Raw genomic sequence first — 11,233 nt, 5'->3', positions numbered from 1 at the left:
CAGTTTTACCGTGTATTAGCTAAAACGGTAACGGAACGTTCGTTACGTGAGCGGATCGACGGATTTTAGGGAACCGATTGAGACTTTTTGGAGTCCGACGCACCTTTGTGCACCGCCCGGCTAGCTCAGTCGGTAGAGCATGAGACTCTTAATCTCAGGGTCGTGGGTTCGAGCCCCACGTTGGGCGACAGATCTTTTGTGATTTCTTTTTAATGGTAATTACTGACAAAGAAAATATGTAAAATATATATAAAATATATTCATGAGCACTTGAAGAATAGCGAACGGAGCACTCTGAATCTGACCCTTCTCTTCTGGCACCGTTTGCTGCTCCACAGACTCCGTCCCGTGGTCCGTGGCCCTGCGGGACCGCTCCGTCCTCAGGTCCCTGGTTGTGGATCTGGGGCTGCTGGTCCTCTTCATCACTCAGCACAGTCTGCTGGCCTGGTCGCCGGTGAAGCAGGCCCTCCAGTCGCTGCTGGGGGTCCTGAACAGGACGGCGTACTGCTTCACCACCGTGCTGGCGCTTCAGGTACACAGGTGCTGCGTTCAACCCCGCTGTCGGCTGGGATAGGCTCCAGCGCGACCCCGCGACCCGGTAACGGACAAAGCGGTTTGTCTCTCTCCTGCGTCAGATCTTGATGCGGTGCTGGCAGCCCGTGAGTGGCGCCCCCTGTCTGTGGGCGGTGCGTGACGCGCCCTGGAGCATCTGGTTCCCTCTGCTCTGCTTCTCACTGCACTTCCTCTGCTGGGCCATCGTCTGCAGCATCCTCGTCATCTTCGATTACCCAGAGCTGCTGGGCATCAAACAGGTCACAAGATCAAAGCAACCAGATCAAAGCAACCAAATCACGCGTGATCAGAAGTTCACAACGTTTCATGACGTCCTGTGTCTCTCAGGTGTATTTCCACTGCCTGGGTTTGGGGGACCCCCTGTCTCACAAGTCGCCTCCTGCCCAGCGCCTCCTGGCTCACCTGCGCCACCCGGTGTGCCTGGAGCTGGGCGTGGTGCTGTGGCTGCTGCCGGCCTTGTCCCTGGACCGGCTCCTGCTGGCCGGGACCCTGTCCGGCTACCTGGCGCTGGCGCACTCTCTGGACAGACAGGATTTGGCCTACCTGTGCGTCCAGTTTAAAAGCAAGACGCAGCTACTGGGCGAGACGCAGCGGGACGACCACAAGGAGGAGTGACGTCTCCCTCTCTCGGAGAACAGGAGGAGCTCCGCCCGCTGAGGAGGATGACATCATCGGAGAAATGTATTATTGATTAGAATCGTTCAGGACATTCTGATTCTATTCAGAAAGAATGACTTCCCGCTCTGAATAAAGCGCTTCCATTTTATGAAAGCGCTTTAATCTTTTATGGTCTTTATGCTTTTACATGTTGCACGACTTCACAGAGAAAAGTTCCTCGTCTGAACCCTCATTGACGATAAACGATTCTGATTCTGATTCATCGTTTCTCCGTCGTTTATCAGCTCAGTGAACGCAACAGTAAATACGCGTAGTTGTACTTCAAAGTACTGCAGTTCCACATGTATCTGATGCTTGTATTTTACTGTATCTGATCAGTATCTTTAATAAATATAAGAAGCTGTTCGATTGATTTGATTATTGATTCATGTGTTTTGGTCTGGAGCACACACTGGTGGGATGATGGGATCCTGATGGGGGGGGGGGGGGGGGGTATTTCATTAAACACAGGGTTGAGTGTGTTCTGTGTCAGTTTAGGCGTTTTATTGAACATTATCTCAGATTAAATGTAAAATGTGCTGAAACAAACTCGCCATTTTGCTTCTTTCCATCATTTTTGGACGGGGGGGCGTGTTCTTTGAACGCCTCTCCTCGGGTCCCACACGGGGCGTGTTTGTGCCACTAAACTCTCCGCCGGCTCTTAATGGAATTACCGGATTAAAGCGAGGCTGGAAATATTTACTACGATCCCGACGACGCGCGCGTTTCCACGCGGAGACACTCGCTCGGCTCGTGGACTGATCGGCGTGGCTCGTCCGGCATTTTCAGGCCCACGGCGGAGGTCAAACCGGCAGCCGTTACCGGCGGAGATCTCCCGTGGCGCGGCGGAGCGCGTTACGCACAGCCAAAGACGCGCGCGCGCGGACGCGAGCGTCAGGTCGAAGCTGAGGCAGGAATACCTGGTGAGTGGAATCAGCTTCAGCACAGATATTACACTGTAAAAAGTGCTTTTTGTTCTATCTGCGAGCTCAGGACCGATTCTGTCTTCATTTTAATCTGTTTTATTTTAAATACCTATCAACTTGATAAAGCGCTTACCGAGTCACCGGTTAAGCAGCTTTACTGTATGACATCCGAAAAGTTATTTTTAAATCCAAACTTCTAAGTGGTTTAATTTCATCTGTCCCTGACAGAGCCTTCAGAGAGGACATAAAGACAGACGTCCTCCCCAAAACCTTCACCTCATCTCTGTGTCATGTCTGTCTCCTCTCTGCCGGAATGGAAACAACTCCTGCTGGAGAGAAAGAGGAGGGAGGAGGGAGAGAGGGAGAGGAGAGAGAAGCAGCAGGAGGAGAAGTTTGCCAACATGCCTGCCTGGAAGCGAGGGATTATCCAGCGGAGGAAGGCAAAGCAGGACAGTTTGGGGGACAGAGAAAGAGATAAAGACGTCTACCTGCTGCAGGTGGACGTCAGGTGTCCTTCGGATGGACCGAGCGAGGCGGAGAGCTCCGTCACCGTCAATCTCGGTAGCGAGTTGTCGCTGAGTCCAGATCCGGGACAGTGGCAGGACGCAGAGGTGAGGACAGCGGGACAGGTGTCGGTGGAAACGATCGTCCCGGTCCACGAAAATCCATTTATACGCACACAGAGGTCAGGGAAGAAGGGAAGGGATGGAGATGTAGGGAATGAGCCGGAAGCGAGGGAGAGAGAGAAAGAGGTGGAGTTAGGAAGAGGACGGGACATGGAGCGGTTTAGAGATCCAAGCGAGGGACGGGAAAAAGACAGAAAGCGTTGGAAGGAGCGGGAATCTCCCAAAGTTAGGACGGACGAGGAGGAAAAAGAAACCGACCCGCAGTCCGGTTCATTCTCTCCCCTCGTCTCGCGCCTCCGGACCATCCGAGCCGACAACATCATCATCATCGAACAGGAACGGAGGAGTAGACGCAGGGAGACGGAAAGGGAGGGGCCCGAGGAAGAGCAGGGAAAGAGGGGGATGAAGATGGACCTGAGGGAGATCTTGGGAGGAGGAGGGAGCGTCACTGAGATCCGAGCCTCTGAGGTTCTGATCATAAAGCCTCCGGCAAGTCCGGAAGAGAGGAGTCCAATCGGAGGAGGAGGAGGAAAAGGTTCCGGTAGAGAGGATGGAGAGAGGGAGGGGAGCTTTGATGGAAGGCAAGAGAGTATGGGCAGGGAGCGCCGGACAGACCTGTCCTGGCTGAGGGACACAGAGAGACCACGTGGACCAGCACCGGTCATTAGAGAGGACAGGAAGGACGGCTTGGAGGAGGACCTGTTTGTTGCTAGAGGAGCGAGGGTCAGCCAGCTGCTGAGCAGATTCGGCGAGCACCCCAAGCCCCCGTCGCGATCCAAAAGTTCCGACAATTTCCTGCATCCCGGCAGGAGAACATTTTCAGGAGACGAAGACGAACGAAGGGACACGGCGATGAAGAATGTCCCGAAACGCTCGTTCAGCTTCTCTGACCGTGTCTTCTGTTCGGAGGAGAACGGATTGGACGAGAGGAAGGTACGGGACGGGATACATTCGGACAAGAGCGCCGCACCGTGGGTGGCCGGAGCAGGCCTCGGGAAGGTCGAACATGCTCGACCTTCAGAGAGAGACGGGCCTGGAACGCAAAGACAGAGACAGCTAAAAGACGAGGATGAAAGGGCGGGGGCCACGCGGGAAAGACGTGAAACTGAAGTCCCCGTCCAGCGCAGGAGCGAGGCTGCTGCTGCAAAGGAAGTCGGCGGAGACGTAACGGCGTCCGTCCGAGACACGGAGGGAATCCCGTTGGCTAGAAGAGTTCCAATCAGACAGGATGGGAGCGCAAGAGCTGAGAGGGAACCCGAGGGGGGGGGGCAGGTGGAGGCACAAGCTTCCGACGAAACGGTGTCCGAGTCCGGGACAGACGAGAGACTCGAAAGCACGCCCCCGATCGACTCGACACAGAAGTGTGTCAGTCCAAGTCAAAACAGACACGAATGCTCCAGTCTTCTCTGTGCTGTCCCAGATAGGGGTCAAGACCCCCAAAAAGGACCAGGATGGAGCGGGACGGGCCCACAAGGACCTTACCTAACGCACCCTGTCCTGTCCCAGCACGCTGGGGGTCTTACAAGTAAAATAGAACAGATAGGAGACACAAGTGTTGACGCAGAACCGGTTCACAATGAAGACTCGACACGGGAGGCGCAACCACGCAGCGAGAGCCCCCGGGATCTGACCCCAAGGTCCCAGAAAAAGGCCGAACCCAGTGCCATGTCTCCTGCTGCCCTTGAGATTCAGATCCCAAGGTCGGTGTTTTACGTCGCCGAAGAAATGGCCGAGACAAAAATGTCCGCCGGTCAAATCGACGAGGAGCAAGACCGGGAAGAACGTAAAGGGGTTGAGAGGAGGGACAGCTGGAGGATTGGAAAACCCCCGAGTCGCATCGAGTCCCTGCGAGAGAAAATCCGACAACGAGCGCTGGAGCAGCTGAATCGAAGAGAGGCGCAAGACGGAGGAGAAAGTGGAGGTGCGGAGGAAACGTTCGGTCGGGCGTCCGAGGAGAGGAACGGCGAGAAGGGAAGAGAGATAAAGGAACGGGACGCCGCGGTTCAGAGACAGGAAGACGAAGCGGCGCAGACGTCCACGACTGCAAACGTCAAACAGGAAGTCGGCGTGTTGAAAAGCTGCCCTCAGCTTCCTGTTCCTGTCTCGCATTCACAAGCTGTCAGAGGAGAGGGAGCAACAGGCGGCTGCACGTCCAACGCAACCGATGACTTCAAGACGCCCGAGGATGAAGGCGACCCGGTGACACGAGAGCAGCCGAGGCACCGCAGGGCCCAACGCGAGGAGGAGCAGCAGCAGGAGGAGGACGAGGAGGAGGAGGAGGAGTCGTCAGAGGAAAGGTTCCACGAATACGCCTCACCGTCCGATTCTGAGCAGTCTCTCTCCCCTCCGCCGCCTCGGGCCGCCATGAGTCGGATGTACAACCTGGAGACGATCGGGTCGAGGTCGGGCTTGTGTTTGAGGGAGAAGACTGCAGACGTCCCGCCGGTTCACCTGGTCAAGGTCAAGCCCCTGGTTTCAAGTGGGACGCAGGGAGACGGCAAGGCGTCCTCCGGCGGAGACGTCTGTGGGGTCCAGGCGACGCAGAGACAGATCGAGCGGTTTCAGCTGAAGGAGCAGGAAGCGCTGGAGTCTCCTCCTACGGACAGGGAGACGGAGGGACGACTGAGTCCTCGAGGGTTGCTATGGCGCCGATTGAAGGACGATGCCAACAGCCAGGAGAAACGTCGAGAAGCGTCCACCCTCAAAGTTTCTCCACGGCGCGTTCCTTCGCCGACATCTCAGCTCAAACCGTCGAACCGAACCGCCCCCGCCGCACTCCGCCGAAGCCAGTCCCCGGACGGTCCCCCGAGACCCTCCGACTGCGCCCCGACCCCGGCCTCCTCCCCGAGCTCGCCATCGCCTGCCCAGTCTCCTAGCGTCTCGCCAACGCTCTTCTCCATCAGGAGCGCCTCTGGAGGGAAAGTGAAGAGAGGTGCCACCATCACAATCAGTCCAAATAAGCCCGCGGGCGGGGGAGGGGGGCCAACAGCGCAGGAGGGACAAACGACCTCCGCCGATCAAGGGGAGAAGAAGTACCCCACGGTGGAAGAGATCGAGGTGATCGGGGGGTACCAGAATCTGGACAAGTCCTGCCTGGTCAAGAGCAGAGGGACTCCGAAAAAGGTGAGTGGAACCTGGATTCTTTGTGTCGGCCTCGCATACCATTGTTCACACCTAGCGCTACCTGCCCCGCGGTCCCGCCCGGGCGCCACGCAGCGTCCCCTTACGCCGGGAGAACACGCGCCCTCCCGTTAAAAACCGTTAAAGCCTCATCAAGTCCGATGATTCTTGATTCTGGAGTGATCCCCCCCCCCCCCAGGGATGACGACTGAAACGCACGCATCGGTCAGATGTCTGCGGTTTATGGGCGGGGAAGCAGAGCGATTGATCTGAAGTCACGATTGGTGCAACTCCTCGTTTCTGGTCTTCTCCATCCTCAGACAGGAACAGGAAGTCGCTCTGACAAGCACCCCCCCCGCAGTTAAAACTCCTCCTCGTATCAGTCGGAACGTTCTAAGTTCCCCTGAATTCAGTCCTTGCTTGAGAAAGTCTCGCCGACGGAGAGATTAAATCGACCGTTAGACCGTTAGGTGCCGGTCAGAACAGGAACCATTAGACGCGTCCGTTAGGTGACGGTCAGAACCGGAGGATCATGGGCCGCTTCGGTCCAACGGAAACCGCCTGCGTCTCGGCAGGTCGTCGCTCACTTCCTCTTTCGGACTTCTTTCCTTCCTCCAATCACCGACACGAGGAAGTGACGCCGCATCCCCTGCTAAATCGCCGAAGGCGACGCAGACGCTAAACTGTTTTAGCACCGGGCCACCTGTTCCTAAAGGCTGGGCTAATCCGTGCAGGACTGGAAAACAATCGGGAATGGAAACCCGACTCGTTAATTCCATTCCTGATTACATATTTCCACCGTCGCATTCCTGCTTCGTTGCAGGAAGCTCGTTTTATGATTCGCGCCACCTGTCGCTCTTTCCTCCTTGTGCTTCAGATCACCTGATGTCAGAACTCCTCTGAACCACGGGGGGGGGGGCATCTGTTAGCTCCATTAAACAGTCGGTATCGAACCTGTAAAGAGGTTTGATTTAATATTGATAGAAATATAACATTTCCCGTCTGCCGCCGGCTGCTTGTGCCGCCCTGCCACGTTGGTTTGGGATAATCGGGTCCAGGGAAGGAGGATTAGCCTCCTGAGCCAGGCTGGCTAATTCAGAGCTCTTATCTGAAGGCCTCTCACGCAGGGCGACGCAGCGTAGCTCATGTAGCATCACGTAGCATCTCGTGTGCTGTCCCTGCAGACGTCCCTGCAGACGTGTCCTCACTATAAGACACTATGTGGATCGTCTGCTTCCTCTCCGGAATGCTTTCGGCACTAGCTTCAAACCTGCTCGGTAATTCTGTCTAACTTTTTTTATTTGCATGAAATTTTATTTTTTTATTGAATCAAGTGGCCTCACAGAAAGAAGGTTCCGGGTTCGAATCCTTTCTGTGTGGCATTTTGTATGTTCTCTCCGTGTCTGCGTGGGTTTTCTCTGGTTTCCTCCAAAAACATGCAATTTAGGTGAATTGATTATTGGTTACTCTCAAAAATGCTAAAATAAGCCCCTTGTCTGTTCCCCAGGTAAAGGTGTGCTTCGATGAGGACCAGCTGGAGCAGCTGTGTGAGTATCCATCAGAGACCTCCGTGCTGTCCTGCACCCCCCACCCTCATGACCTGTGGAGGCTGCAGGGAGAGGAGGTGCAGGAGGAGCACGCCGAAGGAGACGGAGGAACCATCATGTCCATTAAGACCAGGAATGTGGGGGCCGCAGCGGGACGGGGTCTCGGAGTGGGTCAGTGCCGCCCCCTCCTCAGGAAACACAACGTGTAGCGTCTCACAGACGGTTTTTATTTGACTGGATAAGATGGAAAATTATTTTTTGCTCATCCATTTATTTTGACGGGCTGGATTTTACTGTGTATTTTTCTTTTTCTCGACATATTCCAAGAAGAAAACAAAATAAACCACAAATTCATCGTCCAATAAGGATTTACGGCGATGAAATGTGTGATCAGGTCGCCAACATTTTGTCGAACGACATTATTTTTATTTTGCTTTGTTTCACTTGAATTGTTACCTTGAGCGCTGAGATGAATATTTTTCATCCTTGTTGGTAGCATCAGAATGAGTCATTATTGTGTAAAAATAATTGTACAGTAGAATGTTTTCTGGGTAAAAACACGTCACCCAGGAAATTAAAGGGAAACTATAAATGTCAAAGTGTGGTAGATATTATAAAAGACCCTCAAATGTGCATGAGGATCACTTCTTTATGCAACATAATGAAAATGATCATATTCCCTATATTAGTTTATTTACTGTCTCACCTGCTTTCATGTGCCTGCTGGAGTTCCCCACACGGATGATATGAACAACAGGTTATATAGATATGTGTATATTTATATACAGTATTTATATTTTTATGTCTGAAGCCTTTTGGAAGAACTCTTCTCAGTGGGGGTCGTGTTGACCGTTGCAGAAACAGGCGGGTCGTACCTTCATTATGGGGTCTAATCGAGCCTTATTGTTCGCAACGACAACTCTGGTAATGGTTCAGGTGATATGCAATATAAATAAAGGTTTTATGCCATTATTTTGTCATGAAGAAGTGGTGAGAGAGCTGCGTGAATGAAAGTCCCCAAGAGGAAGCTGGAAACACAAAAAAATCAATGAACGGATTAACTTCTGACTCTGTTTCTCTGTGAACAACAGAAGCCGTTTCCTGTTTCTGAGGAGTATTTCCTGTGCGAGTGATTTTCTATGTGATTTGAAGAAGCTGGTTTCAAGAGAAAAAATCTAATAAATGGCACCAAGAACAGTTTTATCTTATTTTCTTTGTTGAGTCAAAATGTGTGAATAGTTCGGAATGTAGACTTTAAAATTTGAATTTTTATGAATATACAGACATATATTGAAAAATGGTTTAATGAAAATGAAAACAGTCAAATCAACAACATCTTCTTTTTTTTGGCCTCATTGCAAATTTCATTTTATGTGATCTGGAATTTAATTTTAATTTATATTTAATTGGTACATTTTTAATACACTAATGTAGCCTTTTACTTTTCAGTTTTTAGGAGAACTTTAAAAAAAATTCTTAAATTGTTTAAATTGTATTATTTGTTAAGTATTTATTTAACTTGTTTATTTATTTCTTCTTGTGTTTTTTGTTAAATGCTTGACAAAAAAAAGATATAAATGTTCTATTATTAGAAAATAAACGAGAGAATGAAGTTTCGCTCAGCGCCATCTTGGATCTCCACAGCGACGCCCCGCGGATAGGTGTAGTACTGCACGCAAATTTTCAGGGCACGTTCCTATTTACGGAAACAGGTGACGTCATCGCGTTTGCAGCCTTGTGGCGTTGGTCCACTCGGTCAAAACGTGAGATTGTGCGTGTTCGCAGATTGAACCGGGAACCGAGGGGAGCTTTTGTCTTCGAGTTAGGAGCCACCGGACGATGAAGACGCTCCTCTTCGGGCTCCAGAGAGACGCGGGGGACGGGCCGGAACCGAGCCGGAACCGAGCGTAGAGGCCGAGCTGCGCTTTTAACGCAACCGAGAAACGATGATTCTGAGGAGGATCCACGCCGGAGCCTGCAGCGGGTGGCGGTCCCGGTCCCGGGTGAGTTCTGCTGGTTCCGGGTGCTGCTTGTGTGGAAACGTCAGAAGTAACGCAAACGCGAAGCGACGCGCTCCGCCGGCTCGGTCCGGCTCGGTCCGCGGACCCTGAGACGTTCCGCTCCTTTCGCAGGTTTCCTGGAAGCAGCGGCTCCCGTTCTCCTCCTCCGTGCCCTCCCAGCCGGTGCCGCCTCTCGCCCAGACGCTGCAGGAGTACCTGCGGGCCTTGGAGCCCCTGCTGCCCGCGGAGGAGTTGGACCACACCCGCAGGATGGTGCAGGAGTTCGGCCGGCCTGGCGGCCTGGGGGCGCGGCTGCAGCAGGGGCTGGAGAAGAGGGCCAGACACGCGAGGAACTGGGTGCGTGCGGGCGGGCGTGCGTGGGCGCGCGTCACCCCCCAGCGGGCCCGACTTCAAGTCGGTTTGAAATGAATATTAAAACTTTTCTCGGCACTTTTCTTTTTGTCGCACAAAGAATGACGTCAGATGACCGGGAGCAGTTAAACTTTATTCATTTTTTCTCCTCAGAAAACTTTGTTTTGTATAATAATTAAACAAAAGTGGCCATGAGAGCGTGCACACCTGGACCAATCACAGCGCACGTTCACCTGTAGACACACACACACACACACACTGAGCTGCTGGCTTCTTTGATTTCAAGAACTAATTACTCTGTGTGTGCGTGCGTGCGTGTGTGCACGTGTAGATCACACCTTGGTGGGTGCAGTGGGCGTACCTGGAGGGCAGACAGCCGTTACCTGTGCACTCGAGCCCGGCCATCTCTCTGCCCAGGAGGGATTATAACGGCTGGAGGAACCAGTTGGTGTAAGTACACGTGCACACACACATGCACGCACACACGCACGCACGCACACACACACACACGCACGCACACAGATCACCTGTATTACGTCATCAACTTCCTGTCTCCACGCAGGTTTGCTGCTAAGCTAATCGCAGCCGTTCTGGACTTCAAAGCCAAAATGAGCAGGTGAGTAAAACCGAGGCGGAGCCAGTTCCAGAAGGACGCCGCCCCCATCACCTGGATCCGCTTTAATGAATACGTTATGCTAATGAGCCGCCGTCCTGAGCGCCTGACGCCGCGTCTGTCCCGTCTCTCCGCCAGCGGCCAGCTGCCCGTGGAGTACATGCGAGGGAGGCCCCTCTGCATGGAGCTCTACCCGCTCCTCTTCTCCTCCTGCAGGATCCCCGGCCCCAAACACGACTCCATCGCCCACTACGGCCGCGCCCGCCGCTCGCCGACGCACATCACCGTGGTCAGGAACTACCAGGTGAGCCGAGGCGCGGCCTTCGGGCGCGCTTTTGAAGGAGCGGCGCCGTCGTGTTGAGTCTTGTGCGTTTCTGCATTTGAAGGTAACGCGTTCGTCCAGTTCTCCTGAGCAGGGCGGGGCTTATCTTTTAAACTGCCTGATTTCCTCTCCAAACACGTGAGGGCAGCTTTTTTTTTTAACCACTTGAGACGCCTTTACCTGACCTCGTCGCGGCGGCGGCGTCCGCAGAGACGGCGAAAGAAGCGGCACAAATATTTGTACTAGAAACAAGACGGCGGAGAACTGAAGCACCAAAACGCAAGCCGGTGTTTGAGTCGTCAAGCTCCGCCCCCAGACGTAACAAAGATGGCCTCTGCCTCTCTGCAGTTCTTCCAGCTGGAGGTTTACAACAGCGACGGCTCGCGTATGACGGAGAGCCAGATCCACGGCCAGCTGCTGCGGATCCGGGCTCAGTCCTGGAAGACGGACAAGGAGCCCATGGGCATCCTGACCAGC

General features: G+C 53.5%; 2 protein-coding genes and 1 non-coding gene across 4 annotated transcripts in view; all 3 read left to right on the top strand.

The window, feature by feature from the left end:
- The window catches only part of nrm (nurim), a 1,838-nt gene extending 242 nt beyond the window's left edge, over positions 1-1,596 (top strand). The window contains exons 2-4 of the mRNA XM_068747515.1: positions 339-532; positions 636-812; positions 901-1,596. Coding sequence (XP_068603616.1) covers positions 339-532; positions 636-812; positions 901-1,188 — 659 coding nt within the window. The 3' untranslated portion in view covers positions 1,189-1,596. The remainder of the gene's footprint in view (positions 1-338; positions 533-635; positions 813-900) is intronic.
- On the top strand, positions 115-187 carry trnak-cuu (transfer RNA lysine (anticodon CUU)). Its single transcript has one exon. It is a non-coding gene; the product is annotated as a tRNA-Lys (tRNA).
- A 7,602-nt stretch (positions 1,597-9,198) lies between the features above and the next one.
- The window catches only part of cratb (carnitine O-acetyltransferase b), a 4,992-nt gene continuing 2,957 nt past the window's right edge, over positions 9,199-11,233 (top strand). For both annotated transcript variants that reach the window (XM_068746999.1, XM_068746998.1), the window contains exons 1-6: positions 9,199-9,452; positions 9,582-9,806; positions 10,153-10,271; positions 10,384-10,437; positions 10,573-10,738; positions 11,105-11,233. The exon at positions 11,105-11,233 is cut by the window's right edge and continues 46 nt beyond it. In XM_068746999.1, the coding sequence (XP_068603100.1) occupies positions 9,396-9,452; positions 9,582-9,806; positions 10,153-10,271; positions 10,384-10,437; positions 10,573-10,738; positions 11,105-11,233 (750 nt within the window). In that variant the 5' untranslated portion in view covers positions 9,199-9,395. The remainder of the gene's footprint in view (positions 9,453-9,581; positions 9,807-10,152; positions 10,272-10,383; positions 10,438-10,572; positions 10,739-11,104) is intronic.

The sequence above is a fragment of the Brachionichthys hirsutus genome, chromosome 13, assembly GCF_040956055.1.
Source record: "Brachionichthys hirsutus isolate HB-005 chromosome 13, CSIRO-AGI_Bhir_v1, whole genome shotgun sequence".
In the NCBI taxonomy this organism is placed as follows: Eukaryota; Metazoa; Chordata; class Actinopteri; order Lophiiformes; family Brachionichthyidae; genus Brachionichthys; species Brachionichthys hirsutus.
The sequence above is the reverse complement of the archived record's forward strand: the minus strand, read 5'-3'. Positions and strand labels throughout refer to the sequence as shown.